This window comes from Mesoplodon bidens (genome assembly GCF_964165515.1).
Source record: "Mesoplodon bidens genome assembly, chromosome: 15".
In the NCBI taxonomy this organism is placed as follows: domain Eukaryota; kingdom Metazoa; phylum Chordata; class Mammalia; order Artiodactyla; family Ziphiidae; genus Mesoplodon; species Mesoplodon bidens.
The window spans coordinates 1,219,851-1,247,467 of record NC_138171.1 but is presented as its reverse complement, the minus strand read 5'-3'; the positions used below and the strand labels follow the sequence as shown (position 1 = coordinate 1,247,467).

At 63.1% G+C, this 27,617-nt stretch overlaps 2 protein-coding genes across 2 annotated transcripts; one reads left to right on the top strand and one right to left on the bottom strand.

The window, feature by feature from the left end:
* Window positions 1–376: 376 nt before the first annotated feature.
* On the top strand, window positions 377–6,458 carry BIRC7 (baculoviral IAP repeat containing 7; the record flags this gene model as incomplete). The annotated part of the gene is made up of 9 exons (XM_081256492.1): window positions 377–448; window positions 1,113–1,267; window positions 2,435–2,559; window positions 2,719–3,297; window positions 4,152–4,251; window positions 4,583–4,664; window positions 4,772–4,817; window positions 5,980–6,051; window positions 6,214–6,458. The coding sequence occupies 9 exons, from the start codon at window positions 377–379 to the stop codon at window positions 6,456–6,458; spliced, it is 1,476 nt and encodes a 491-aa protein (XP_081112618.1).
* Window positions 6,459–8,154: 1,696 nt separating this feature from the next.
* On the bottom strand, window positions 8,155–22,037 carry NKAIN4 (sodium/potassium transporting ATPase interacting 4; the record flags this gene model as incomplete). The annotated part of the gene is made up of 7 exons (XM_081256491.1): window positions 8,155–8,215; window positions 9,363–9,447; window positions 10,545–10,605; window positions 14,530–14,724; window positions 15,785–15,865; window positions 16,868–17,005; window positions 21,984–22,037. The coding sequence occupies 7 exons, from the start codon at window positions 22,035–22,037 to the stop codon at window positions 8,155–8,157; spliced, it is 675 nt and encodes a 224-aa protein (XP_081112617.1).
* Between the last annotated feature and the right edge of the window lie 5,580 nt (window positions 22,038–27,617).

Here is a 27,617-nt window from a genome sequence, read left to right as displayed (position 1 = left end):
GAGGCCTCTACCTGCCATCTCCCATCTGGCATCATCTTACCTGGGGAGATATCATTGTAAAGACTCACAGCAAAGGTGGTCAAGGTGAGCCATCAGAGGCATCGACAGATATTCGTTCATGTTTAAAAACTGACATACAAACAACAACAACAAAAACCTGGTATGTGCCCATTTAAAAAAAAAAACTGGCACATAACATTAAGTGAGGAAAACGGGCAAATAGCAAATACACAGAGCACGTTTGGAAGGAAACAGTAAAATAGAGCAGTGCTTCTCAGTGGAGGGGAGGCTGATGGCTTTTTTCAGTTGCTTCTTTTGAAATAATTATAGATTTACAGAGAGTTGCAAAGAAATCTGTGAGGCTCCAGTGAGCTCCATGCCCAAGCAGCTGTCGGGCAAGGTCGGCTCTGGAAAACTGGCCCTGGTGGTGCCAGAGTTGGTTCAGATGGTGACTTTTACTTTCTTTATGTTTTCAGTATTCTTGAAGTTTCTGGAATAAGCATATGATAGTTATTTTTAGCTCCTGATTTCTTTTTATTTAACTGTATAAGTAAGACACAAATAATTCCTTGTGTCAAGAATTTCAGCCATGGCCACAGACAAGCACAGAGGCTGAGGCTGTTCCTCCTCCGAGATGCCCACGGCTCTGTGGGTGATCCTCGCAGCCCCTCCTGTGTGCAGCCACACGCTTGGATGTGCTGCAGAAATACCTGCTTCCAGGTGGGGGGCGCAGGGGGCAGGGCTCCCTCAGCTCAGGCACCGGCCCTCCTTCATGGGGAGACTCCACCACGGGATGGGGTGGTGCCTGGAGGATGCGTGTTTGGAATTTCCAGAAGAGAGGGAGGCTGCTTCTCCCCTCCCCACCCCCGAATTTCAGGATCTGAGGGAATAGACCTCAGATGTGCCCCCAGGGGACACCACCCCTGCTGCAAGGGCCACCTCAGAGGGTCCTCTGAGCCAGCCAGTCCCCAGGTCCAGAGGATTCAGAGCAAACCTGGGGGCTGTGGTTTCCCTCCTGAGATAGGAGCAGCTGGAGACCCAGTACCCGGGGATCCCAAGGCGGCTCACTGGGAGGTCCCAGCTGGGGCCCATCCGTCTCTACCTGCCCCCAGGACCCTCTCCTGGGAGACCCGGCCTTCCAGTTGCCCGAGCGCCCCTCGCCCAGTGGCCCCCCCCCAGCCCAGGACGGGCAGCTCGGCCTCAGGAGCCTGGGAGGGGCACAGATGTCCAGCCACACCCTTTACCAGGCTTTCCTGCAGGGAACCAGGTGGCTCCAGGCCTCTGCTAGGAGAGGACTCCAGGGACTCCATGGGACCCTGGCCACGTGGGGCTGAGGGCCAGTGCAGCCAGGATGTCAAAGGGGTCCCCCTGGGGGCGAGAGTGCACCCCACTCCCAGGACTGGGGCACGGACCTGGGCTCCAGGCTCCTCGCTCTGTGCCGGGCTCGTGCAGCTCCACGGGGGGTGGGGGGAGGGCCGCCGGGGGGACATGGGGGCTTCAGGCCCGGGTGGGGCCCCCCTCCGCCCACCCCCCTTTGTGACCCTCACTGGGCCTGCCTGGCCCTGGGGCCGGTGGGTCCGTCCTCCCCCGCTCTTGGCAGGGTCCCCACTGAGCCTGTTCTTTGCTCTGCTCTTGGGAGCAGCAGGAGGTTTGCACTCCGGGGAGGGGCGATGGGGGCAGGCCACCCCGTCCCGTCTTCTCCTGCGTCCCTTCTACCCCAGAGCCCTCTGTCTTAGGGACCCTGCTCTGCCCACTGGGGTGACAGCCTTCCACCCCCTTCCCTAACTGTTGGGTTTGGGGGCGCTGGGGCCCCTGGGCTCGGGCTGATTGGCAGACCTGTGGCTGTGACCAGGCTTGAGGGCAGCCTGTCCAGGGAAGGGGGCACCCAAATGGCCAGGGTCTCGGGCTGGGGCCTGGAGCAGCCCCGGGCCCCCCAGACCAGGAGCCAGGGCACCCTGGGCTGGTTGGGCTGCACACCTAGCAAGGAGGGGGTGGCAGGGGGTCCGGACCTGGGGAGGGAGCTGGAATTGTGGACGTGGCCCAAACGTCCCTGGTGTCTGGGTTACAGCGCCTCAGGGAGTCTAGTTCAAGCGGGAAGATCGACCTCACCACATGTGGCTCCACCTTCTGGGCCCCTGGGATGCTGAGGCCGAGGGAGGAGACGGAATCTTGAAGGCCGGAGGGCAGGAGCTGCTCCAGGGCCCGCTGAGGGCCTGCTGCTCCCGCCCAGCTGGACACAGGGATGACTGAAGCCCCTTTCAGCTCCAGGGTTCGGAGCACGAGAACATCCAGGGGAACCAGTCCAGGGCAGAGGCCCAGCCCTTCACTACGCACCCCTGCATCCTCGGCTGACCCGTCATCCCTCTAGAGGGAGCTGCCCTCCCCCCCGCCGGGCAGCACTGTGTTTAGATCACCTGGAACCTTCTGCTTTCAGAGGCCCCCGTGGCACGCCGCCCAGGAGCTCGGAGCTGACGGAGAGCATCACCCACCCCTTCCCCCTCCCCCCTCCCATCCCCCCACCAAGGTCCCAGAGCCAGTACCAGCCCTCTGCTGCCTTGGGTGGGTCTCCATGCTCCGGCCCCTCCCCTCGTGCCAAGCGACCCCACCTTCCCCTGTAGAGCAGAGTGAGAGCCGCAGCCCTCACAGTGGCCCCGGAGCCCTGTGACAATCCTGCTGCAGCGAGCATGTGACACAGGCTGCAGCGCTGGCCCCTTTCAGAAAGTGGCGGGCCCCAGCGGCCCCCACCCCCAGTCCCCTGGCTGCTCCCCCACCCGGGGCATCTGGGGGGCAGGACCATGCCTGCCCAGCCACCGTTGTCCCCAGGCAGGGCCCAGGGGTCAGGAGCCCTGGGGAGGCTGGCGGAGCACATTCCAGAACCGGCTGCCCAGGGGCCCATCCCTGCCACAGAACTTGTCACGGCTGCTGTCTTCTCTATGGGGCCCGAGGACGGGACCAAGTGCTGGTGCTGTGGCCTGGAGCCCAGCCGCTGTGCAGCTGGCGGCCGCCCCACTTGGGGACACCACCGACCCCACTCTCCGTGCGGCCACCTTCAGGGCCAGTGCCCCGACAGTGCCCTGTCCTGGGGAGGCCGGGACCACATGGACGGGCAGATCCTGGGCCAGCTGCGCCCCCTGGCAGAGGAGGAGGAGGAATATGGGGCCGGGGATGCCCCGTCCACGAGGCCCGCCTTCCCGGGGATGGGCTCCGAGGAGCTGCGGCTGGCCTCCTTCTACGACTGGCCGCTGAGCACCGTGGTGCCGCCGGAGCTGCTGGCTGCCGCTGGCTTCTTCCACACCGGTGAGTCCCAGTGGCCTGGGCGCCACTGCAGACCCTTCTGGACTGGGCTCTACCTTCTCCACGGCGTCCGCCCCCAGGGCAGGGAGGGTCCCCACAGCCCTTCCATGCCTGCCCCCTGCCCTGCAGTCTCTCCTGTGCTTCCGACCTACACGTGCCCCTAGGGAGAGGCCAGACCAGCACGGAACAGTTGGACCCTAGGCTGGTGGGACAGTGATGGGACGGAGGAGAGGGGGGTATGGGCGCATCTACAGGGCTCCCGGGAGTCCAGGGACAGGCTCTTGGAGGGCTGGTGGTGGGATGTCCCTGTAGCAGCCCCTGATCTGTGGTCTCTGCACCAAATCTGTTGATCATAGGGGGTGAGGCAGGGGTGAGGGCCTCGGGGGTAGAGAGATGGGGGTCCGCATCCCCCAGTGGAGTTGTGAGCCCCTAAAACCAAGCCTGGTAGCAGACAGTTCCCCTTTTTTCCGCCACTGGGACTCCATCCTGAGGAGGGGCACCTGGAGCAGAGGTGCGGGGGGCGAGGCACCAGGGCTCTGCCCCCACCTTTCCATACATACTGTGGACGCCCCCGGCATCCCTTTCCCCAACATGCACCTCAACCCGGGCAAGTACCCAGACATCATTACCCTTATTCCACTGTCGAGAAAATGGGGTACACATGAATTCTGAGGAGAACTCTGGGCAAAGGGGTGGCAGAGGCCAGTGGGAGCCTCCAAGGCTCACAAGCAACCCCAGAGAGCCCCTGCCCCAGAAGGAAAGGCCACCTGGGAGCGCCCAACCCTGGCCTCGGGGGACACACCAGGCCGTGCAAGGGACCAAGCGTGGTCAGGACCAGTGTCTTGGCTCCATCCCAGGCCAGCAGGACAAGGTGAGGTGTTTCTTCTGCTACGGGGGTCTGCAGAGCTGGGAGCGAGGCGACGACCCCTGGACCGAGCATGCCAGGTGGTTCCCCAGGTACGGGCTCCGCGGGCCAGCCTCCCTTCCCCAGTCCCAGGGGTGTCAAGTCTCAGGGACCAGGGTGGGGGGGACTCTCTGGGGGCTGGTGACTCTCTGGGGACGGGGCTTCTGCTATTTCTCCCTTGATGTTCAAGGGTCTGTCTCCAAAACAGCTTCCCAGCAAGCGCACACCACCCCGGAGCCCCAGCTTCCCCCACAGGGGCGGTGGGGGAAGCGGGGGCAGAAGGCACGACCCCGGCCCAAGGGTCCACAGGACCAGACCCGGCCAGTGCGGGGGGTCCTCTGACAGCTCCAGCCCACTGCCCACTTCTGAACCCGCCTTCCTCAGGTGTGAGTTCCTGCTCCGGACAAAAGGAAGGGACTTTGTCTGCAGGGTCCAGGAGTCTTGTTGCCACGAGCCGGGCTCCTGGGTGAGTTCTGCCTGCCCTAGGGCTCTGGGGGGCAGTAGTGAGGGTCCCCCCCACAACCCCTGCTCCTCCGCCTACTCGGGGCACAGGTATTCTCTGGCTCCTTCCAGGACCGTTCAGAGGAACCAGAAGACGCAGGTCTCGCCACCCCCTCAGGTGAGCCGGGACACACAGCCTGAGCTTGGCTCCCTGGGGCATCTCCCTCCTGCGCTGTGGCCAGCCGTTGGGTATCCCCCCTACAGGACATTAGGGAGAGTGAAGGGTGCTGCCTGGGCTTGCTTCTCGGGGGGCTTCACACAGGCACTGCGTGTGTGCCCGGGGCTCCAGAGAGGCCAAAGCCATCCCCTGCTACCCCTGAGCTGGCTGCCATCCCCAGCACAGAGGGGCCGGCAGCGCGGAGCTCTTGCTCTCCATCAGTGCCGGGTGGTGGGTGGGCGGGGGCAGGGTCTGAGGGGCTCCAGTGTTCAGGTCCCGACTGTGCTCTCTGAGCCTCAGTGCCCTGAGCTGTGGAATAGGGCTGGTGACAGCCTCGACTGGGATTAAACAGGGGTCTGTGTGTCGCCCCGGGAGCAGCGCCTGGCACATAGTCGGGTTCTGTCCATGGCTGCTTTGGTGATCAGGTTTCCATCTTCCCGGTGTGGCGGTACCTCTGACACAGGCCCTGGGAACACAGCCCTGACTCGGACATGGATGGAGTGGCTGTGATGGCCACAGGGCCCCTTGTGTTGAGGTGTCCCTGGTGACGTGCCACAGTGGCAGGCTGCTGCCTCTCTGCTGGGACCCCGAGGCCCTGGCCCCTGCCTGCCCTCGGTCCAACACCCCTCGCCCTGCCTTGCAGATGTCGGGGGCAGCCAGCAGCGGCCCGCCTGGAGCCAGTGCCCAGCAGTGCAGGCCGTGCTCCGGATGGGCTTCGGGCGGGGCCAGGTGCAAGGGCTGCTGCAGCGTAAGTACCGCCAAGTGGTGCCGACCGGCGTGTCCACGTCGCAGCTGGTGGCCGACCTGCTCCAGGAAGAGGACGGGGGCCAGGCAGCAGGGGCCAGAGGTACCTCCACCTCTCTGGACACCGCCCATCTCTCCCTGCTCATTGCCTCTGGGCACAGCCTTCCCTCGCTGCCCCCAGGGGCCCGGCCCGCAGTGTCCAGGGCCACGGCGCGAGGGGCTGGACGGGCCGAGCGCCCTGGTGGAGAGTGGGCTCTGGGATCCTGGCGCACCGTGGGTGGGGGAGCTGGCACCAGGGCTCACCCGTGGCCTGCCGTCTCTGGGCCAGCCTCGTGTCCCCTGAGGACCTGGGCCTCACCCCTGTTCTACCTGCCCACAGCTCCTGTCCACCCAGGGCCCGAGCTACCCACGCCCGGCAGACAGGCCCAGGTGGAAGGCGCCAGGGAGGCAGGTGAGGGAGAGGGCCCACCTGGGGTGGGGACGGGGCCGGCCCTCCTGCATCCTGCGGTGGGGGGCGGGCACTCCCGGTCTGGCCCACCTCCCCATCGGCCAGTACAGAGGGTGGAGGTCAGGGTGTGGGGCGATGTCACAGGTCCCCGCTGTGGAGACCCAGGTGGAGCCCAGGCCGAGAGGGTGCCGGTGGCCCTCGGGGCCCCAGGAGCCCAGGCCGCCGGCGTGGAGGAGCAGCTGCAGCGCCTGCAGGAGGAGCGGACGTGCAGGGTGTGCTTGGACCGCACCGTGGCCGTCGTCTTCGTGCCCTGCGGCCACCTGGCCTGCACCGAGTGCGCGCCCAGCCTGCAGCTGTGCCCCATCTGCAGGGCCCCCATCCGCAGCTGCGTGCGCACCTTCCTGTCCTAGGCCAGGTGAGCATTCGGCCTGGACGGTGACCACAAGCACGCCGGCTCCTACGATCCTGTTGCAGGGCCGATCCTGACAGACATTGCTAATCAACCCCATACCTCCCCTTGATGCTCAGATATTTGCTCTGAATCCTTCTCAGCACAGCACCCTAGGGGGCCACTACCACTCTGCTTAAGCGCATCTCTGCCTTGGTTTTCCTAGTGGTCAAGGGGGATAATTCCTCCTGTCCAGCTGGGCATACATGGCAGCAGCCAGGCCAAGGGGAGGACATCTTTGGAGGCATGTGAAGAAACGCACGATGCCCTTGTTAGGAGAAAGCGCTGGGGTCTGCCTGAGCATAAGACCCCGATGGGGATCTCAGCCTGGGATCTGAGGCCTGATGGAAATGCATGGTGGGTGGGGGAGGGGTGCGTGACACTCCAGTGCTCGTGTTGGGGCAGGAGCCCTGGCCTTCTCAGGGTTCCCAAAGGCTCTGAGCCCCAAGGTCCCTCCAGGAATCCTCTGGGGGGAGAAGTGACAGGGAAGGGAACTCCCTGGGGGCTGAGGGTCCCCAGCTGGGGGGAGAAGCCAACTGGAGCTGCCACTTCGGCCCTCCTCCCCACCAGGAGCTGTGAGCACCGGCCCCACGTGGGCACCCACTCGGTGGCTTGCTGAGCACGGCTGAGCTCGCGTCTAGCACTGACCAGTCCAGCGTGGAAGATGGAGCTGCAGGCGGCTTGGCGTGCGGGGTGGGGGCCATTTGCCCTGTGTGTGGGTGCTCTGGAAGAGTCAAAATAAAGTGTGGGTTTTCCTGGATGGTGCACAGCAGCCTCTGTTCCAGAACCACCAGCCCCCTCTCCACCACCTTGCCCCAAGCATCTGTCCCACCCCCTCCCCGCCTCGCCTCACCAGTAGGGCAGGTGAGGCCAGGCCCATTCCAGGGCATTCCCACCACCCCTTACCCTTCCCCCTTTCCCTTGTTCTTATCTTTTCAGCATTTTAAGGACTTTTAGAATGGACTAGCCTTGGGCTGCCTCTGAAACTGAACTTGTAATTGTCCACCAAGGTCCTGCATGGTAGGGAAGGTGGTCTGGAGGGCAGGTTCCTTTCTATCCTCTACTTGTGGGCACCTTGGGATGCACTAGGATGATTGCATCCCGGGGGCTCAAACAGTGCCCTCTGCTTGTCACCAGGAAGCCCTTGCCTTGTGGGCTCCTGGGCAAGCCCAGCCCTCACCCCGGGGGTCCCACCGGCCGCAGCACCTGGGGCCCTAACCCTAACTCCCACCGCGCTCAGGTGGAGGTCACCATGGGCTCACTGGACCCTCGTGGTGGGGTCACTCTTTCCCCGTCTCACAGGCCCCTTGGCCAGCCCGGCCCCCTCCCACCCCAGCATGGGTGTGTGCAGCCCCCGGGGGTCTGGCTGCCCTGGGAAGGGCATCTGAGGGACGGGGCTCCTTGGCCAGCAGCCCCAGGCCTGCTGTAGATGGAGTGCATTCCCAGTGCTACCGGAGGCCAGGGATGAGGTTTTTTCTCGTGTTGTTTTTTTTTTTTAGAAAAAGGAAACAACAAACTCTTTAGAAGTTGCAGCCGTCCCGGCCTGGCGCTGGCCCTGCCGCCCTGGCTCACGTCCAGTCACCAGACCCTGGGGGCGCCTGCAAGGCCACGGGGGCAGGAAGGTCCGCTGCCTGGAGGCTCCTCACCGTCAGCGTGGGTCACCGAAGCTGGAGGTCGTGGGGGCGGGGGGGGTGCTCTTCACCTACGCCGCCGGCCGGCCTGCGGGGCGAGGTGGGGGGTGAGCAGGGGCAGAGAAGCCGGAAGGAAGGCGCAGTCAGCGGTCAGCGGGGCTGCTGTGCCCTCGTCCCTTGGAGAGCAAATGGGACAAAATCCAAGAAGGGGAGGGCTTCCTGGCCTTTGGAAAAGGGCGCGGGGAGGGGCTGGGCCTCTGCGAGGCCCGGCCAGGACCGGGGCTCCCCACGCAGGCAGCTGGGGGCCTTGTCCCTGCAGAGCTGACTCTGGCCGTAGACATCTCGTTGGGGTTTGAGCCAGGGGGATGGGAGCGGAGTGAGGGGCTCACCCTAGGTCCTTCTGGCCGCCCAGCTCCACGGCCAGGGGGAAAGCCCAGAGGCGTGTTCAGCCTGGCCAGTTCTCCCAGCCTGTGTGCCCGGGTCATCAACTCCCATATACCCTGCCCTGGCTCAGGGGTCTGAGCGAGGCCTCTCCCCCATCACGGGAGCTGGATGCCTGCTACCTCTGATGGCCCTTAGCTGACGTGGGGCCTCACTTATAGGGTAGAAGGGCTGGGGGGCTACCAAGAGGGCCAGGGTCTCCAGGGATGGCCGCAGATGTGGCCCTGAAGGGCAGGCTTGACTCTGAGGGCCTGGGTGAGACGGAGGAAGCACAGCTCTACCAGGAGAAGGACCACAGCCACCGCTGCTGACCCCGACTTTCAGGAATCCATGTGGGCCAGGGCCCGTGGCCAAGGCCGCTTCGGAGGAGGGGGGCCAGTGGCCCGGGAACCCCTACTGAGGCCTGGGGTGGTCAGGGCCGTGGACACTGCTTTTCAAGAGTGAAGAAGTCTGATCCTCCAAAGGTAGGAAACCAACTCCTAAAATTTCCTGCCACCGTGAGACCCAGGAAAATCGCTCTATTGCTCTCCTGGGTGGTGGCCTCTCAGCGTCCCCTCAGCCCCGACTCCAACAGACTCTGCTGGGCACGGGGGCCGAGCCCCAGAGCCTCTGTACCCCACACCCGGCCCAGAGCCGGCAAGGAGCAAGTGGGAAAGTGGGGGATGGACAGACAGATGGATGATGGATGGACAGGCAGGCAGACGCCTGGTGAGGTTTCCCCAAGGAGAGGAGCCTGGCGGCTATGCTACCTGGATTGGCCAGGCCAGTGGGGCAGGCTCTGCGGCCGTGCTTACAGGCATGCCTGCTCGAACGAGAGGCTGGAAGGCTTTTCACTGACATGGCAGAGAGGAAATGGGTCAAATCCACCAATGAAATCAACTGAAAGAAACCAAGACCCAAATAAAACAAACCCAAACAATGGACAGGACGGCAGAGTGGAGAATGTTCCCAAGTGCAAACACTCAGGAGGTGACACAGAGGTGGGAGGGGCCGTGGGCTGCCCAGACTGGAGAGCAGAGGGTGAACTCCCACTGGGTGCAAAGCTTCAAAGGATGCTGGCGCTCTCAGCGGGGGGCTGCCCCGTGCCCTGCTGGGCTGTCCCAATCACAGCGCCTCAAAGCTGGGTCTGCACAGCACGTGAGCAGCCGGGGCTTGCTGGGCAAAGCTAACACGTTCCTGAACCCCAGGGCTGGCTCCCGTCCTAAAACGTTTTAATGTAACCAATACAGGAAGCCCCTTCTATTTCCTCCCAGCTGGCTGTGGGCTGAGTGGTGGTTTGGGGCCACCCAGCACCAGGACCGAGGGTAGCTAGGGGCTGGTCCAGGACTGAGTCTGGTCTCTGAAGGACACATGGACCGCCTACCCCACGGCCACCTGACCTCTGGGAACAGAGGCTCTGAATTCTGATTCAGATCCCAGGGAAGGCTCTGCCCACAGGAGCTGTGGGCCCCCTGGGTGCGCCCAGCCCCGGCTCACCCCGGCGAGACCCCGTCAGAGCCTGGGGTGGTCAGGGCTGGCAAGGGCACCCTAGTGTTGATGCTGCAAATTGGAGGAAAAGTCAAGAGGGCTCACAGGAGGGGGATGTGCGAACTCCCCTCAGATGCGTCTCCGCTGGCACTGGGCCTGAAGGTGGGCCGGTTCCCAGCTGCAAGGGGGCACAGGGCGGGGGGACTTTCCTCTGTAGGTCAGAGCTCAGCCTTCCGCCTGCGACGTCTGTGGGGATCGTGGGGGGCAGCCCCACAGCACAGGAGCCCTCAGACTGGAGGAGCTGGGGCGCACTGACCCCTGGTGCCCACAGCCCAGGGCCTCCCCTGTCTCTGCTCAGGCCAGGACCTCCATGGCACGGGGACCCATTTAAGAGGCCAGGTCTCAGGCCTCTGTGGCCAGCCCTCAGCTTCTCTCTCCCTCCCCCGCTGCCTGATGGGGCCAGCAGGTCACTAACACACTCTGCAGGAGGCCGGTGGCCGCACACTTACAGCTGTCCTCCTCCTCGGTGACAACGCTGACCACGTGGCAGGCACAGATGAAGCCCACAAGCTGAAAGACATGGAGAGGTCACTCAGGGTGAGGCCCCGGGAGCCACAGAAGCATCATCGTGGGACGTGGGTCCCAGCGCGTCCTAACCACGCAGCCACTGCCCCTCCTGGCCTTGGTGTCCTTGTCTGTAACCGATCGAGGGGAGTGTGATCTGCCAGCCTCCTTGGCTCTGGAGTTCCAGGCGGCGTCCACTCCCCAGTGGGGCTGACCAAGCCCTTGCTTGGACGGGGGGATGAGATGCAGAGAGAAGCCCTGGGAGACACATGACTGCAGCCTGAAGGTCCCCCAGGCTGACCGTGCCCCCACAGGCTGACACCCCTGTCACAGCCAAGCCATCCTCCCCAGCACCTCTCGCCGTAAGCAGACAACTGTCAGGTTTCTCCTCCTTGGGAAGCCATGGTAGAGAAGCTTCGAGCCAGCCAAGCTCATGGTTTGCATGGCAGTGCAGGGGAGACAGACCGAGGACTTGGTGCAGCGGGCAGTTCTGGGCAGAGTGGACGGGGCTGGCTGGAGTTGAGGGCTTGGCCTGGCAGATGTTCATTAGCCAGGCTCCTCAGAGGATGCTCGGACTTCAGGGTAAAGAGGACAGGCCTGCATTAAACCCCCACAGATGCCCGGGCGCCAGGGCCACCGCAGCAGGAAGGGCTCCAGCTGAGACGGGGCAAGGCTGGCACTGCCCACAGCCCGGTGATGGTAAGCATGGGGGAGGGGGAGTGACTCCACGCACGGTGTCTACAGCGGCCTCTTTGATGGGAACGAGGGGCCCAGCCCCGACCCTCTGCTGGGGCTGACAGACAATGCACAGGGCAGCCCGGGGTGGGCAGCCAAATGCATCTTGAAGCCACAGGGTCTCGTGGAAGGCCCACAGCCCCGTGTGCTCGCAGGACCCCTGGAGGGGCAGCCCCGCCCCAGCTCACCCTGGAGGGGAGCTTCTTACACAGAAGCTGGAAACCTGAGAGGTGGCCCAGGACTGCGAAGTCACGCCCTCTGGCCTCTCTCTGCCCTGTAGGTCAGCCCAGCATCCTCTGGGGCATCACCTATTGTCTTTGGTCACCCCACTAGCAAGCAGTGGTCTCGACCCTGAGGACATAGCACAGAGTGAGGTTCCAGTAGTGGTGGGTCAGAGGTGCCCCACCTGCCCCTGCAGGCGCTCCCTCCACACTCCCCACCCTGCATGGTGTGGCCGGTGTCCACCAGTGCCCTCCAGCTTGGGTTGGCCCACGGGGAGCCCAGCAGGAAACTGGAGGGAGGGGGGGAGGGGGAGAAGGGCTCGTACCCCCCAGCCCCTTCTCTGCCAGCACAACTCCTCCCTACCTCCCTTCAGGCTGGGGTGGCAACAGCTCAGCCACGAGCCCCAGGGGAGGGGGATATCCCGTGGGGTCCCCGACATGGCACCTATGCTTAGAACAGCCCCTTCACCTGCCCCCGGGAATTAACCTAAGCCGAGTGCATCATCACTGTCTTGCTGGGACCCTGACTGATCAGGGGAATAAGCAGAAGAGATGTTTCATGGGGGGTACCTGCCATGGAGGAGCTGCAGCGGGTCTTCTGAGAGAGGGTGGTGGGGTCTGTCTGTGGGGCAACCACAGGCAGGGCAGGGGGCAGGGGACAGGAAGCCAGCCAGCGGTGCCGCTTCAGGGGCAAAGGGCCACGGGAAGGAGAGACTGGCCTCCCATCAGCAGTGGCAAGACCTCAGGGGATTACTTTCACCAAAGAACAAGCCCAACAGCCTCCCTTGACGCCCCCTATGCCTTGAAAGAGGAGATGGAGCTGGAAGGGCTCAGAAGCCCGTCCTTCCAGGCGGCAGGTCAGGGCCTCCTCTGTGCCTGTCTCCTTGCCATTGAAAGGCAAACCTGAGCCGCCTCCCAACGCCCGAGAGCTGGCCAAGGTGCTGAAAACTCCTCCGCAGCCCCGCTCCTCCTCTGTGGGCGGGGCGCTGGGGGAGGCCGCCCCACCTGCCACACCTCTGCCCGCCCACCGCCCCTCCCAGGCCCCCTTGGGATCCGGCCCAGCTCCTCCGTGAGGCTCTCAGACCTGCCCGCCCCACCCCCCAGCACCGGCCGACTGTGCAGCCAAGGGTCTGCTGCTCCTGGACCCTCAAAAGCAAGCAGCAGAGGACTGACTGGTATTTAGAAGCCGGCATTTCACTGAAGACCTACTGTATAACACAGGGAACTCTACTCGATGTTGCGTAATAACCCATATGGAAAAGAATCTGAAAAAGAATGGATATATGTATACGTATAACTGAACCACTTTGCTGTACATCTGAAACTGACACAGTGTTGTAAGTCAAATATACCCCAATATAAAATAAAAATTATATTTAAAAAAAGAGGACTTCCCTGGTGGCGCAGTGGTTAAGAGTCCGCCTGCCGATGCAGAGGACACAGGTTCGTGCCCCGGTCCGGGAGGATCCCACATGCCGCGGAGCGGCTGGGCCCGTGAGCCATGGCCGCTGAGCCTGCGCGTCCGGAGCCTGTGCTCCACGGTGGGAGAGGCCACAACAGTAAGAGGCCCGGGTACCGCAAAAAAAAAAAAAAAAAAAAGAAAGAAAGAAACCCCCATCCCTGGGGATGAAGGATAAAAGTGAGGAGTCTCTGCCTCTGCCATCACGTGCAGTCAGAAACGCCCAGGAGAATCCTCCTTTGTTCTTTTCCAGCTTCCTTCCTGTTACCTTTTCACAGATTCTGTACGTGATTTCAGAAGCTCTGACCTGTATCCTTGGCAAGCGGTTCTTTCTCCTTTCAAGGAATGCACCCAGGTTCCCAAGTATTTTGGGAAAACCAGAGCCCTCTTTTTGCCTCAGTGAATGAGCTATGGTGGGAGAGAGAATGTCCCAGCACCCGAGGGACTGGCAGCACCCAGATGCCCCAAAGTCTGGATTTCTGCAGGTCCTGTAAGAGCAGGAGGGGAGGGAGCCCTGGGAGCTCGAGAGGCACCTGGACTGTCACATTTTTTTCTGCCAGGGAAGGCCCTAGACCTGGCATTCAGTTTCCAACGTCAGCTGTTGGCGCAGAGCATCCGTGCTATATAAACCCAGCATCCACCCCGACAAGGTGCTGTTGGCCTGCGTGCACCCAAGCAGTCAGGAGCCTCCAGGTCTGACCGGCGCCCTCCAGTGGCCGCACCCGTCCTGCCCGAGCCCTGGAGTCAGCCGGGGCTGCCAGGCACTGGCCCAGGGGGGCTGCTCCAGCCCTTCCCCTCTGACCACTTCTCTGGAGCTGCAGACAAAACACCCCATGCTCGACTAAGTTTGAATTTCAGATACAGAATGAAACCATTTTGAGTATAAGTATGTCCCAAACACGACATGGAACACGCTTACACTAAAACTTGCTCTTTATCTGAAATTCAAATTTCACTGGGCATCCTGTATTTTTACTCGCGGAATCTACACCTCTACTCTCTATGCCGCAGGAGCAGAAAGAGGCCAGCGCGCAGGCCAGGCTGAGTCTCCCCTGCCCCTGGCCCCCATGGTCAGATTGTTGGGTATGGAAACAGACCCTCTGACTTGGAGGAGGCTGTGGAGAAGCTCCCAGGGCTCCTCCCCTGTCACGCTGCCTCCAGGGTGGGGGCGGTGGGGCTGCAGGAGCCTTCACCTTGATCCCCCTCACGGAGGGTCCTACCTGCCCGCCCGACCCCACTGCATCATCAGAAGTTTCAGGTTCTGTACCCTTGGTTCATCCTCACGCTAGCCCTGGGGTTGGGATTGGTTCTGAGCCCACTTTGCAGAGCGGGTGGCCCAGGCCACACAGGTGGGGGTGGGGGTGCGGTTCCTTAACCTCTCAGCAGGGATGGTGTGAAGAGGGGCTCCCCGCCCCCTGCAGAGGACCTCCTCTGCCTCCGCAGGAAAGGCTGAGACCTGGGCCCACAGCAGGATGAGCCCCTCCCCCCGCCCCACCTCCCCTCCCCCGCACTCACCGCCACCAGGATCTGCAGGGCGCTGTGCAGGGCCTCCACGTAGCCGTGCTCCAGGGTGCAGCCGATGCCTGGCACCAGGGCCTGGCTTTCCGGGGGACCCAGGCTGGCCGCCAGCTCCTTGTGCACGCAGCCCGGGCCATGCTCATGCCACCAGGAGTGGTGCCGGGAGAGGCTGAAGGTCAGGAGCCCGCTGTCCTGGGGGAGGGGTGGGGTGGGATGGGGGGGACCAGGTCAGCACCAGGGACAGAGCCAAACCCCACCCACTGCAGCCCAGATGGGCTCCCTGAGGAGGGCAAGGGGTACTCTGCCCTCCCGCCTCCCCTGCCCCGGCCCCGTGGGCTCCAGCCGCCGGGAGCAGGGGGCACCAAGGCCCTCCCAGTCGTTCCCTTGCAGGGAAGGCCTCCCTGTGCTTGCCATGGGCCTCCGGCTCACACCCCGTCCTCCAGGAAGGCCTCCCTGCCCAGGACAGACCCCCAGGACACACTCTAACGGTGCCCTGGGCCCCTCCTTCGCATCTCAGGCCAACGCTGCCATTTCAGGTGTGTCTGAACTAACCTCTGTCTCCCCCACTGCTGCCCAGGTGTGGTCCCAGGAAGCAGGGGCCATCTGCCCCACTGCCCACCCATGCCACCCCACTCCTGGCTCTTAGACTCCCCTCTGAGCTTTGGGCAAAGATGAAATAAAGTGCTTTGTGTGAAGTGCCTGAATCAGCTGCATAGGCAGGCTTTGCTCACACTGATGATCCCAGAACATGGCTTGGATGAGGTGTCCCCTCCCCTGCAGGTGGGACCTGGGGACTTTATCAGTGTTTGAAGGAGCAGCCCAGAGGGTGGGCAGGAGGACGGCATCCCCTCTGCCTGGCCGCCCGGCGGTGTTCTCGCCTGAGCCCTCCTGCAAAGGCTGGTCTCTCTGCTCCTGCTCCCCAGCCCTGACTCTCCTTCCAGGTGCTGCCCAGGTTCCAGGCCCCCTCCTCCAGGAAGCCTTCCCTGGTGCATCTACTACCGGCTGGAGACCACCTGCCAACCAATGCCCACAGCCCCTCATCCATCCATCAGATCACTGATCTTTCCCCAAAACTTTACTGAGTCACTGCTATGGGCCGGGACTGTTCAGGGTGCGAGGGACAGAACCATGAAGAGACCCAGCCTCTGTCGCCATCGGGGAGCCGCGCGATACACAAGCAAACACATCCAGTGCCCCCGGGCCCTCGCCAAGATCCCCTGCGTTTGCATGAGTTTCCCATGACTTAACTCACCTTTGAGAGGCCCCCCACTTCCAAGTAGAAGCAGATAATGAAGACGTTCCAGGTGACCCAGGCAGCCGCCCACACTGCGTACTGTGGAGACAAGAGAGGGCGGGGGTGGGGGGGAGGGAGTGTGACTTTGCACCTCCCCCCTGGAGGACAAAGGAGAGGGCGGGGGAGGGGGGGAGGGAGTGTGACTTTGCACCTCCCCCCAGAGGACAAGGCCTCTGCGGGGGGGGGGCTCTGCTCCCCGAGTCTGGAGCCCAGGATGCTCCGTTTGGCAGAGGGCGTCCCTGAGCCCACCGGGAAGAGGTCCAGAAGGGTGACAAGGCTCCTGCCCCCACAGGGCCGGGGAACATCTAGGAGATGGGGAACAGTGGGCTGGAGGGAGCCAGCACACAGCACACTTCCCGAGCTTGGTGTCCTGGCCCAGAGGTGCCCGTGGCCCGGGCCACGTGAACCAGTGACGAGCAACGGCAGAGCACCCCCAAAGCCCACCCCAAAGATCGCCCCCAAGAGCTGCCTGCAGCGGGGAGGGCTGCCAGCTGGCACCTGCTTTCGTCAAGTTTTACTGAGACGCAGCCCCGCCCTTTGCGCGGCACTGCTCAGGCTGTGTCTGGGCCATGACAGGGCTGAGTACCTTCCACGAGGCTGTGCGGCCTTTCCAAGAGGGTTGGCTGCAAACCCTGATCCAGACCAATTATTTTGATCTGTACTGAGCGACAATGCTACTCTGCTCAGAGCAAAACTTTCTGCACATCGTCTGAGCTTCTCCAGAGGCAGGACGGTCGGGAGCATGGGACCACGGGCAGGGCGGGGGTGCTGAGACATGCTGGGTTCCAGTTCCGCCTGGGGCCCCTGGCAGGTGCTCCGCAGCTCAGTTTCCCAGAAGCAACGCTGAAGCCACAATTTCCAGGTCAGAACTCAGATGTCCAGGCTGTGGGAAGGTCTGAGCCTGGGGGTCTGTGCGGCTGAAATCCGGGCCTTTCCAGGTTTTCTGATGGCTTCCAGGAAAATACTGTCACTGAAGCCCTCCATGCCGGTCATCCCGGCGCCCCTGCCCACAGGAGAAGGGCCAGAGCAGAGCGGACTCACCACCACAATGTAGCGAGGCCGGTACTGGATGGTGCCGAAGAGCCCCAGGATGACCACGACGATGTGGGTGAAGGTGGCCAGGATGGGTGCCCACTGGTAGCCCAGGAAGTCGAACACCTGCCGCTCCAGGGCGGTGACCTAGGAGCAGGGCAGGCGTGTGAGGGGCGGCGGACCCCTGGGAGCCCCAGGTCCCGCTCCTGCCTCGTCACCATCATCCAGCGCCCACTGTGGTCTCGGCTATTCAACAAAAATCTCCAAACAAGTCGACGGGCCTGGAAGCATCACCACTGGGGTGTCCCTCCTGGAACAAGCCCCCGCCCTCGGCTTCCTCACCTGCAGAACGGGAACACGGGGGCTGCTCTAACTTCGGGGGCTGCAGGGCCAAACGGCAAACGTGGGGCAGGAAGGTCGAGCGGGACCCTGGGCTCCTTGGGCCCCCAGATCAGCACCTCCCCGTCGGCGGGGCTCCCTCACCGCTTTGGGGCCTCTCCTTCCAGGACGTTCCCACCGCCCCCCCGCTCTGTGGACGCCAACCCTGCAGGCTCGGCCGACAGAGGACCAACGCCAGGGGATCAGATATGCCTAAGAAACCTGACGTTTTATGCGCAGGGGGAGATGGACCAGGTCTGAGCTCGGCGTGACTTCAGAAAGCATTCCCTCATTCATTCATTCATCCCCTCACACATTCATTCACTCATCGTGTTTGTGGGGCCGAGCTCATCACCAGAAGGTACGACTGAAGCCACTGCTCCCCAGATGCCGTCCCAGCTGTGTTCACGGCAAGGAAGCTGCGGCGAGCAAGGGCAGAGAGGACCAGCACATCCCGGAAGGACGGTGGCAGAGAAAGGACGGAAATCAGCACGGCCCGTGGCTGCGCTCCACAAGGTCCCCGTGGGCCCACTGTGTGTCCAGCACTCATTGCCACTGGGAGGGCTGCAGAGGCGAGAGAGCCATCTGGACCCAGAGCAGGTGGGGTCGGGGGCCATCCACTGAGCCCTGGGGTGGGGAGGACTCTGTAGGGTGGAGGAGGGAGGGGAGCCCCTCCCAGCAGGCAGCCTCAGGCGGGCACTGGAGAAGCCAGACTTCTCACAGCCGGGCGGGCGAGGTCACCGCATGCCCCTCCTCAGGACTGGATGGGCTGAGGCCAGTAGCAGCAGGACTGGGACAGAGGGGAGTGGGCGGGCCGGGGCAGCGAGGGGCAGCCTCCCTCCCACGTGGCCCCTGGCACTGAAGGACAGAGCCCAGCCAGGTGAGCCTTTGTGGACTGGCCCTGTGGTCACCAGGCCTGCTGGCCACAGAAGCCCCTACTGCAGCCAGGGTGCTCAGCCCTCCCCTGACCACCCTCCTCTCCGCTGCTCCAGGCCTGTGTCCTGGAGCCTTCACGGGACCCCCGCCAACCCCCAGGAAACAGCTGCTGTGGTGCGTCCTGGGCACTGTCCAGCCACTGTGGTTGGCCCGGACCAGGTAATAGCAATTTCCAAGAGGTCTCGGGGAGGCGGCATTCCAAGCATGTCCTGCGGGGGGCTGGGGTCTGCCCTAGAAGACAGCTGGAGTCGGGAGTGGGGAGGCGGGAGCAGACCCACAACGGGGCATCACATCAGGCAATTTCCAGCTGGACGGCGTCCCACAGCAGGGTGGCCAGACAGGACCCCCAGGAAGAGGCGCCAGAATGCTCTTCCCCGACAGGAGGAAGCACACAGTAGGTACAGAGTCACGGCACAGAGTGGAGGCCTTGGCCGTGACCTGGGCCAGCGTCAGGGCACGAGCACGAGCGGTCATTAAGCCCCCTCCCCAGTCCGCTGGACAGTGTCCAGGGAAGCCTGTTCCCCGGCGGGGGGGCGCCAGCAGCCCCCCCCGGCCTTTGGGGACACCCCACTTCAGGGATGCCCGTGCCCTTTAGACAAAGTCTGAGATCCCCGCGTGGGCTCGGGCCCTGCCATCCGCCCCTCCCCCCCCAACAGACCCTCACTGCCGCGTCCCCGAGACCCTGCATCTCTCGACTCCCGGAGCCACACTCCTGCCTCACCTGGGTCCTCCGCGTGCAGCTGTCTGCGGGAGCCCCACCACACGCATTTCCCGCCTCGCATTCTCACACGCCTGCGACTCAGTCCACTCCGTGTCAATGTCAGCAGCGCTGACCCGGAGCAGCAGGACGGTCTGTCTGTCCGTCTGTCTACAGATGTCGCCTGGGCTAGGCCACTGCCTAGCCCCGAACGAGCCTCCTCGCCCATCAGGGCTCAGCTGCCCCATCTCGGCATGGTCCCCGGTGCCCAGAGGAGGCCTGCACGTTGAAGCTCCTCGATTACAGACTTGGGGCAAGGAGACGGGCATCTGAGGGCAGCGGGCCTGCCTCTGCTGCTTCACGAGAGCCCGGCCCCGCCTGACTGGGCAGCCGTGAGCTGGTGGACTCGACCCCACGCTGGCAGTCTCCACGGAGGACAGCCACGGGGACCCTTGGCCGCAGATGAGGGCAGGGAGGGTGGGTGGGCCAAGGTCCGAGGTGGTGCAGAAGGAAGGGGAGGGGCCCTGCGTGAATGGCCTACACTGTGGTGGGAAGCTCCGTGGGGCAGGGAAGAAGAGACGTACATCCACACGCACACACGAGCACACACGTGCACACTCATACGCACACACGAGCACACACGTGTATGCACACAGCCCTTGGGGCAGAGCTGGCCAACAGCAGCTGTTCTAGACACAGAATGAAATTTCAATCTTAGCCCCAGGCCTCCCCTTGGTGCCCAGAAGCCCCTGACCAATGGGCAGGGACGCCTGCCCTGCTTGAACTCGCCCGGGGTGCCATGCACGGGGCGGGGAGGCGGAGTGAGGGTGCCCCAGATCCCCTTCCTACCCCACCCCGACCCATCATCACCGGCCGCCGGCACTGTCCTGTGAGGCCCCGACTCAGGGCCAGCTTGGCTGTGCATCCCTGCTGAAGTCTCTCTAAGTCTGAGGGGTGGCCCCCAGGGTCTGCTTGCCAGAGAGACCCTGCAGCTGGCAGGGTGGCTGGCATGGGTGGGGATGGTGGGGGTGTCTTTTTCGTTTCTAAGCCAAGGTACCGGAAGGCTCAGCTCTCTGCAGTGCCCCAGTGGCCTGCTCACTGGTCCCAAACCCCTCGCTGGGCCCTGGCTCCCATCAGAGCCAGGGCCCAGCCTGGGAAAGGGCTTCAGGGTGCTGCAGCTGGCTCAGAGTGGAAAAAGGTCACGCTATTCTTCAGGGAGAAGGCTCTGAGATGTTCAGGCCTTTGTCCCATAGCTGGGACAAGAAAACTCACGCTTGTCAAAAAGAGAAAAGAAAGCAGAGAACTCCCCACACGGCTTCCCCCTCAGCTCCCCCGCCCCGCCCCCCATAGTGACCAGAGCAGTGGGCGGCGTCAAACCTCTTCCTACTCCGCTGCCCCCTGCACCCGGCAGAGGAGGGGCAGGTGCACGGCCGGGACAGAAGGCCTTTAGCAGCTGTCCGCTGCCCTTAGCTGTGGCCACTGGCCGCATGGGGACACAGCTCCGTCCCGGCCCTAGGGCTCGCCTGGCTGAGACTAAAGAGTCTGCAGGAAGCCCCCATCCAGGGAAACCCTGCTGCCTTAAGCCTAGATAGCCCTTCCCCCACAGCTGCAGCCAGATCTCCAGAGGCCTGTGGCGGGACCATCTGTGTACCGTCCACCAAAAGACAGTGAGTGACACCGCTGCTCCAAGGCCCGGGATAGCTCCCTATTGCCGGTGCAACAGCCCCTGGGCCCTCATGCCCTCTGCAGGCCCGGGCTCTCTCTCAGCCTTATCTGTCCAGCAAAACCCCCCAGACCGCCCACCTCCCTCCTCACCGCCCACCACCCCTGCCCCTCGCTTCCACAGCACTGAGCCTGCTCCACAGGGAAGCTCCAGCAGCTCCTTCCTTCCTCCAGCTGGGCCTGTGTACCTCTGCCCCCTGCCAGCCTGGACAGAAGCCCTGCCCCCAGGCAGAGGACAGGACCCGCATCCATGCACGGCCGTGGGTGCAGGAGGACTTCCTACTCACAGCCTCTTTGAAGCAAGCCCCTTCCTCCTCCGTGGCCCTCTAGCTCCAGAGAAAGCACTCTGCCAGCTGAGTTAGGAGCACACCCAGGGATCTTGGACAAAGCAGCATTTCCCTTTTAAGACCAGGGACCCAGGGGCTCACCAGCATCTCCTCCCCAGCCCAGGGGCCTCCACCTTTGTTTAGCCCCCAGCCCCTAGGCAGCAGGAGCTCCTGAAGCTCCAAAGGCATAACTGAAACTTGGCAGAGGGATGCCCAAGACCTCCAACAAAGCTCTGCATCCAGAGGGCCCAGCTCTGCATCCTGGTCCGGACACAAAAGACAGGGAAGCACAGCCCTGCACACAGACTCAACCCCCTTCTCCGCTCCCGGACTCGCCAGGCCAGGGCAAAGGGGAGGGGCCTCCTCCTCCAGCTTGGGGTGTCAGGGGTGGGCACGGCAGGGCTCACACACCCTTACACAGACACACCGGCAGACATGCAGACAGACACACACTCCCAAATTCACAAGCACCCTGGCCGCCAGGGGCTGTCAGGTCTCAGAAACTGGACTTCGTCGCTCACTCATTGCCTAGTGCTGGCTTCGGAAAGGGAGCACACACACACACACACACACACACACACACCCTCGCAACGCTCCTTGCGCGCGCACCCGGGGCCACACATACCTTCCGACACGTGTGGACACCGCGCGCAGCGGCGCCCCTTCCCCGCCGCGCGCAAGGGACTTGGAGATCGCGGGGCCCGGCGCTCCCGCGGGGAGGGTTTTGTTCCGCGACAGGCACTTCCAGCGGCTCCCCAGTACCTGCCGCGTCGCTCCGGACCCCGCGGCCGCCCCGCCCCGCGCCCCCAGCCCGGACTCCGCGCGCGCACACACGGCGGGGCGCGCTGGGGCGCACGGAGGGGCCGTCGGGGTCGCACATAGGACGCTGGCTTCCCACCCCACCCGGACGGCGGGGAACTTCGGCCGCAGAAGCGTGCGGGTCCGAGCCATGCCCAGTCGGGAGCCCCCAGGGGCTGTCGCGGACCCAGCGGGCTGAGTGTGGGGATGGCGTCCGGATCCCCCAATGCGCTGGGACTGCCGGGCCCGAGGAGGGGTCGCCGCTCACCAGCTGGAAAGTGCAGAGGAAGATGAGCGTGCAGCGGCCGGAGCAGCAGCCCATGGTTCCGGCCCGGCCCGCGGCCGCCGCCTCTGCAAGTCTGGACCAGGTGCCACCAGCGCGCGGGACGCCCGGTGCCTGGGGGCTGCTGGGCCCGCAGCCCCCGCCCTTCACTTCCCCCCATTCCCGCCCCCGGCCCCGCCCCACTCTGCAGCGTCCCTCCCCCACATTGCCGGGCTCCGCCCTGCCCGGCCCCGCAATCCCAGGTCCCCGAAGTCCCTGCCCCGCCGCCCCCCCCCCGCTGCAGCCCCGCCCCCGCCCCACAGACTCGAGATCGCGGCCGGCCAGTTCCCACCCCGCAGCCCCAGCCAGTCCTCTGTCCCGCCCTGCTCGGCAGCCCGGTGTCCCCCAGCCCAGCCCCGCCCCTCCGAATAACAGCTGCGCAGCGTCTCTCTCCCTCTCTAGCCCGACTCCTCGCAGCCTCTGGGGGCTTGTGCCAGCTGGGGAGGGGGCGCGGGACCCTTCTTAAAGGGGCGATGGCGCAGCTTGTCAGGCGGTGCGGAGCTGGAGGGGCTGCGCGGTGGCCCCAGGACAGACCCGGAGCTGCTGCAGACCTGCCCCATAGAGTCCAGGATAACCCCCAGGATATCCTACCCCGACCCCCGCACACGCACCTCCTGTGCTTGCCCCGGGGCTCTCGTGTGACCCACGCACCCAACCTCCTTCCTAATGGGGCCCCGGGCGCACTCCATCCCTGAGGCATCCTGGACTAGGTCAGGAGCTCAGAGGTACCCCTTCGGGGGTGAGGACTCAAGAGGAGGAGGAGGGGCGGGCTAGCCTACCAGGAACTCACCTGCCCAGGCACTGGGGAGGGGCCGCGGGGGGGCCTGCAGGCCAGGCCAGGGTCAGGCCTGAGGGGGAGGGTCCCTGGGAGACCCTGGGGTGTAGGCGGCCTTGGGGCACAGGACCTGTGCTTGGTGGAGGGAGGACTAGTTGAAGACCTCCATGCGCAGAGGTGTGGAGGTGTGACTGAGCAAGATGTAGGGCCGATGGTGGGAGCGAGGCAGGTAAGGTGGGGGCCAGAGATGTGGGCACAGTCTGGCTTGGGCTTTACCCCACTGATCATAGGCAGTCGCTGGGTTCTATATCAGGGTGACCCATGGTCAAGTGAGCCTCGTGCTGGGATGCAGGCTGTGGCCCTGGTCAGACCCCGGGGGAAGCAGGACCCAAACAGAGTGGCCAGTGAGGGGCAGCCCAGCACGTGGCACTTCAGCCTTGGGCCGCGGGTCTTGGCTCCAGCAGTCCAGAACCAGAGGGTCTCAGCCCCGTGGTGACGGTGGTGACAGAGCGCCTCGTGACTAAGCAGCACCTCCAGGCAAGGGCACTTGCAGAGAGGTTGCTGGACATTGGGTCCTTGGAGCTCTGGCCACCCCATTGTCACCAGCCCCCTTCCCAGAGGAGGGACCTGAGACCAATTTCCCATGGCAACCTCAATTCCTGACCCCACTCATGTGAGTTCACAAACTACCCAGAGTTTTCCCCTACGTGATTTTGGTTCCCCCGCATGAATTTGCTCACCTGTGCCAGGATGCATGGGCAATGGCTGTCACCGCGCTGTCTGCAGACAGAAGTCAGACAAGCACCTGAAAAGAGAAAAGCCATTCAGAACCACGAGAGACCACTTCACACCCACCAGGATGGCTGGAATCCACAGACAGACACAGCAAGTGCTGGCCAAGACTCAGAGAAACCAGAACCTGCACACCTTGCTGGTAGGGGTGTAAAACGGTGCAGCCGCCGTGGAAAACAGTCTGGCAGGTCCTCAGAGGTTAAATATGAAGTTACCCTGGGACCCAGCAATTCTACTGCTAGATATTTACCCCAAAGAAACCAAAATGTCCACACAAGTGTTTCAGCGGCATTGTTTATAAGGACCCAGAGTGGAAACAACCCAAGCATCCCTGAATGGATGGATACATTTTAAAATGTGCTCCAGCCGTACAATGGAGTATATCCAGCTATGTAACAAGGTATCTAGTTACTGATCCAGCTATATAACAAGATATCTAGTTACTTATACCTGCTGTGCAGAGAATGAACGTTGAAAACATTATGCCGGGTGAAATAAGTCGTCGCAGGCCAGCCACTCCTCTTCAAAGCTGACGCCAGGTGGGGGTGGAACGGGGCTAGCCTCCCCTGCTGGCACTTCCTGGAGGCCTCCTGGGCATCACCCATTCCAGAAGGACGGGTCCTGGCGGAGGGGTTGGGGGTCAACCAGAGCCACTCGGACACTGACCTGATGTGTGGGGCTCTGCACAGGGTCAATGGCGTCCATACATCTGGGGCATGCACGCTGTGTGGCCAGGGGGGACCCCCGGGCGCAGAGCCACCCGTTTTACAGATGACAAGCCTATGACTCTCCCTAGGTCCCCTCTGGACTGTGAGATTTTACAGAACACTGCACTTCATATTCCTCCTGGTAGAGGCTTACGGTTCTTGGAGGCTGAATGTTGCCAATTCTGCATTTTACATAGACCCCCAGATGGAACTCAGTGATCAGAGGCTCCCTTGCCTGAGCCAGATCGGGGCAGCAGGAGGCTGCAGTGCTATGTGAGTCATGAGCAGAGAACAGAGGTGGGCTATCTCCAGGCCCCCAGCAGGCCATCCGAAGAGCTGGGGGACAGACGGCAGCCTGACACCTGGGCAACGCTGCCGGGTCACCAAGGTGAGGCCGGGAACGTCCACACTGCCCACAGCTGAGCACAGACAGCGAATCTGGAAGAAAGCCTGCCCCTGGGGTCTGCAGGCTGAGGTGGCACGGTCGGGGGAGGTGCCCCTGGTTTCCAGAGGGTGAAAGCTGGGCGCTCTGAGCGTGGGACTGAGTCTTCCTAGGGGAAGAGCAATCTCGCCCAGAGAAGGCCTCCAGGCAATTTGCTGTGGCAGCTGTAAGTTTACTACAAACTGGGCCGGTCTGGGGTGGGGGGTGGGGGTGGAGCTTAAAACAGCAGAAATTTATTCTCTCCCAGTTCTGAAGGCCGGAAGTCCAAACTCAAGGTGTCGGCAGGGTCACGTTCCCTCTGGAGGCTCCAGGGCGGGACCTATCCTTGAGCCCAGCTCTCGTGGCCCAGGCGTCCCTGGGCTTATGGCCACATCACTCACATCTCTGCCTCCATCTTCACACGGCCTTTTCCTCTGTCTGTCCCTCCTCTTCTGTCTCTTGTAAGGACACATTGCGGCCTCACCCAGGTAATCCAGGAGAATCTCATGCGAGATCCTTAACTCAATCCCTGCCGAGACCCTTTTCCCAAACAAGGTCCTGTTCACAGGTTCCAGGCAGTAGGGACGTATCCTCCGGAGGCCACCATTCAGCACTACACTTGGAGAGGCCTGATTGAGGTTTTGGGGGGCCCCCTGCACCCCTCTGCCACCCCCATCCACCCTGCAGAGCTCAGCCATCCCTGTGGCAGAAACAACAGCCGGCCTCGGGGCTTGTGTGGGGTCAGCTCACAGAGAGGCTAGAGGAATTTCAGCTCTGTCAAAACCTCTTGCCTACTAGAGAATGGACTTGAGGACACGGGGAGGGGGAAGGGTAAGCTGTGACAAAGTGAGACGGTGGCATGGACATATACACACTACCAAACGTAAAATAGATAGCTAGTGGGAAGCAGCCGCATAGCACAGGGAGACCAGCCGTGTGACCACCTAGAGGGGAGGGATAGGGAGGGTGGGAGGGAGGGAGACGCAAGAGGGAAGAGATATGGGAACATATGTATATGTATAACTGATTCACTTTGTTATAAAGCAGAAACTAACACACCATTGTGAAGCAATTATACTCCAATAAAGATGTAAAAAAAAAAAAAACCTCTTGCCACCTCTGTTCAGATGAATTTGGGAGAAATTTCTAACTATCAACAAACACTCCCAGAAAGATAGTGGCTGAGCCCCAGAACTGCATGGGGTGGGGGGCCTGACCCCTTAATCCGGACCAGACAAGAGGCAGACCAGCGGGAGGCACTGTTGATCCTGTCCTTCCTTTGAAAGAGCAACAGAGCTGGGCAGCCTGCAAAGGGCGCGGAGCAGCCTCAGGCTCCCTGGGGCGCCTGACGCGGGAGCAAACTCCCTCGGCCCAGGTGGAGGCCCCGCGTGCAGACACCCCACTGGTTCTCCCAGACGGACCACAGGCCCTGCGAGGGTGCCCGTCGTCAGGCTGGGGTACAGACGAGGCTTTAAATCCAGGAGCCCTCGTGCGGGCCTTTGAGAGCTGGAAGCGCTGGGCGGGAGGAGACGGCTCGCTGCAGTGACCCAGACGCGGCCCAGGTATCGTCTCTGGCCCGTCCACCGGCGCGTCGGCCCGGGCCTCCTGAGACCCGGAGAGACCAGAGGACGTGTCCGCAGCTCTCACTGGGACCCCGGCATCACTCTCAGCGGTTCAGGGATTAAAGAGGAAAGCAGGGTAGCGGGGGAGTTGCTTAAACATTTGGCTCATTAAGCAGACTGGAAACAAAGGAGAAGGGAAGCTGGTCTGCAGGCCTGTGTGTGTCCCCTGCTGAGGTCAGCGGCTGCCCCCCCACCGCCGCCTGGCTCTGGGTTCTCGCTCTCCCTCTGTCTCTGTCTCTGTCTCTCTCTCGATGGAGGGCTGGCATGGGGTACGATCCCCGAGTGGCAGAGGACCGCCCACATCAAGCCACGTTTACCGAGTCCCCAGGAAGGACTCCTGGGCTTTGGGAGCAAAGGGGACGGCAGGTGACAGACTCTTCCAGCCCTGCCGACACCCCCTCCGTCACTCCTGAAGGCTCTGCTTCTGGCTTCGCGCAGGTGGGGGTGGGGTGTGAAGTGACCAGGAGCCCAGGGCCCCTCCTGGGCCCAGAAGCCGCACCTCCTTTCATCTCCCTTGATGTCACGGGACCACCGTGGGGGAGGAGTGATGATGATTCCGCTCCACAGCTTCACAGAGGCTGAGGCTCCGCCAGGTCCAGAGACCTGGCGCCCGCAGCTCAAGGCGAGATCGGGTCCAGGTCTGAGTAAGTCCAGAGACGGAGCGCAGGGGCAGGGGCTTTGGGGGGGCAGCAGAGGGAGCCGGGGGCAGGATCGCAGCTCGGTGGCTCCCCTTGCCCTGTGATTTCGCAGCTGGCAGGTGCCTGGGAGGTAAGAATGCAGGATGAGGGATGCTGTGGTTCCCCCGGGGCCACAGGCTCTCAGGCCTCCTGGCTGACTGACCGGGAGCGCTCTCAGCCCAAAACGTGACTGGCTGCGTTTGTGGTCCTTTAAGGCCTAATTTCCAACCACCCGGTCCCCCCCCTCCCCCCTCCCCCCCACCGTTGTGTTGGCCTTGGGATCAGTGTGTCAGTGGCTGTTCCCAGTTGCCGCCCACCCCCTGGCTGGCCCTTCTCAGCCTCCCCGTGGCGCCAGGTCCTGTGTCCACCTGAAACCCCTCTTCCCTCCTGCCTCCAGGCCAAGTTCCTGCCTCTCTGGAGAGACCATCCGCCTGTCCACCTACACTCATTCCCTCCCTCCTTATAGCAGCAGCTCCCCCGAAGAGAAGAGGAGACAGGCAGCGCCCCACCCAGGCATCCCCAGTGTTTGTACCACGCTGGCTGGGCTCATGCTGGGCCCCAGGGACACAGAGGGGAGCCACAAAAT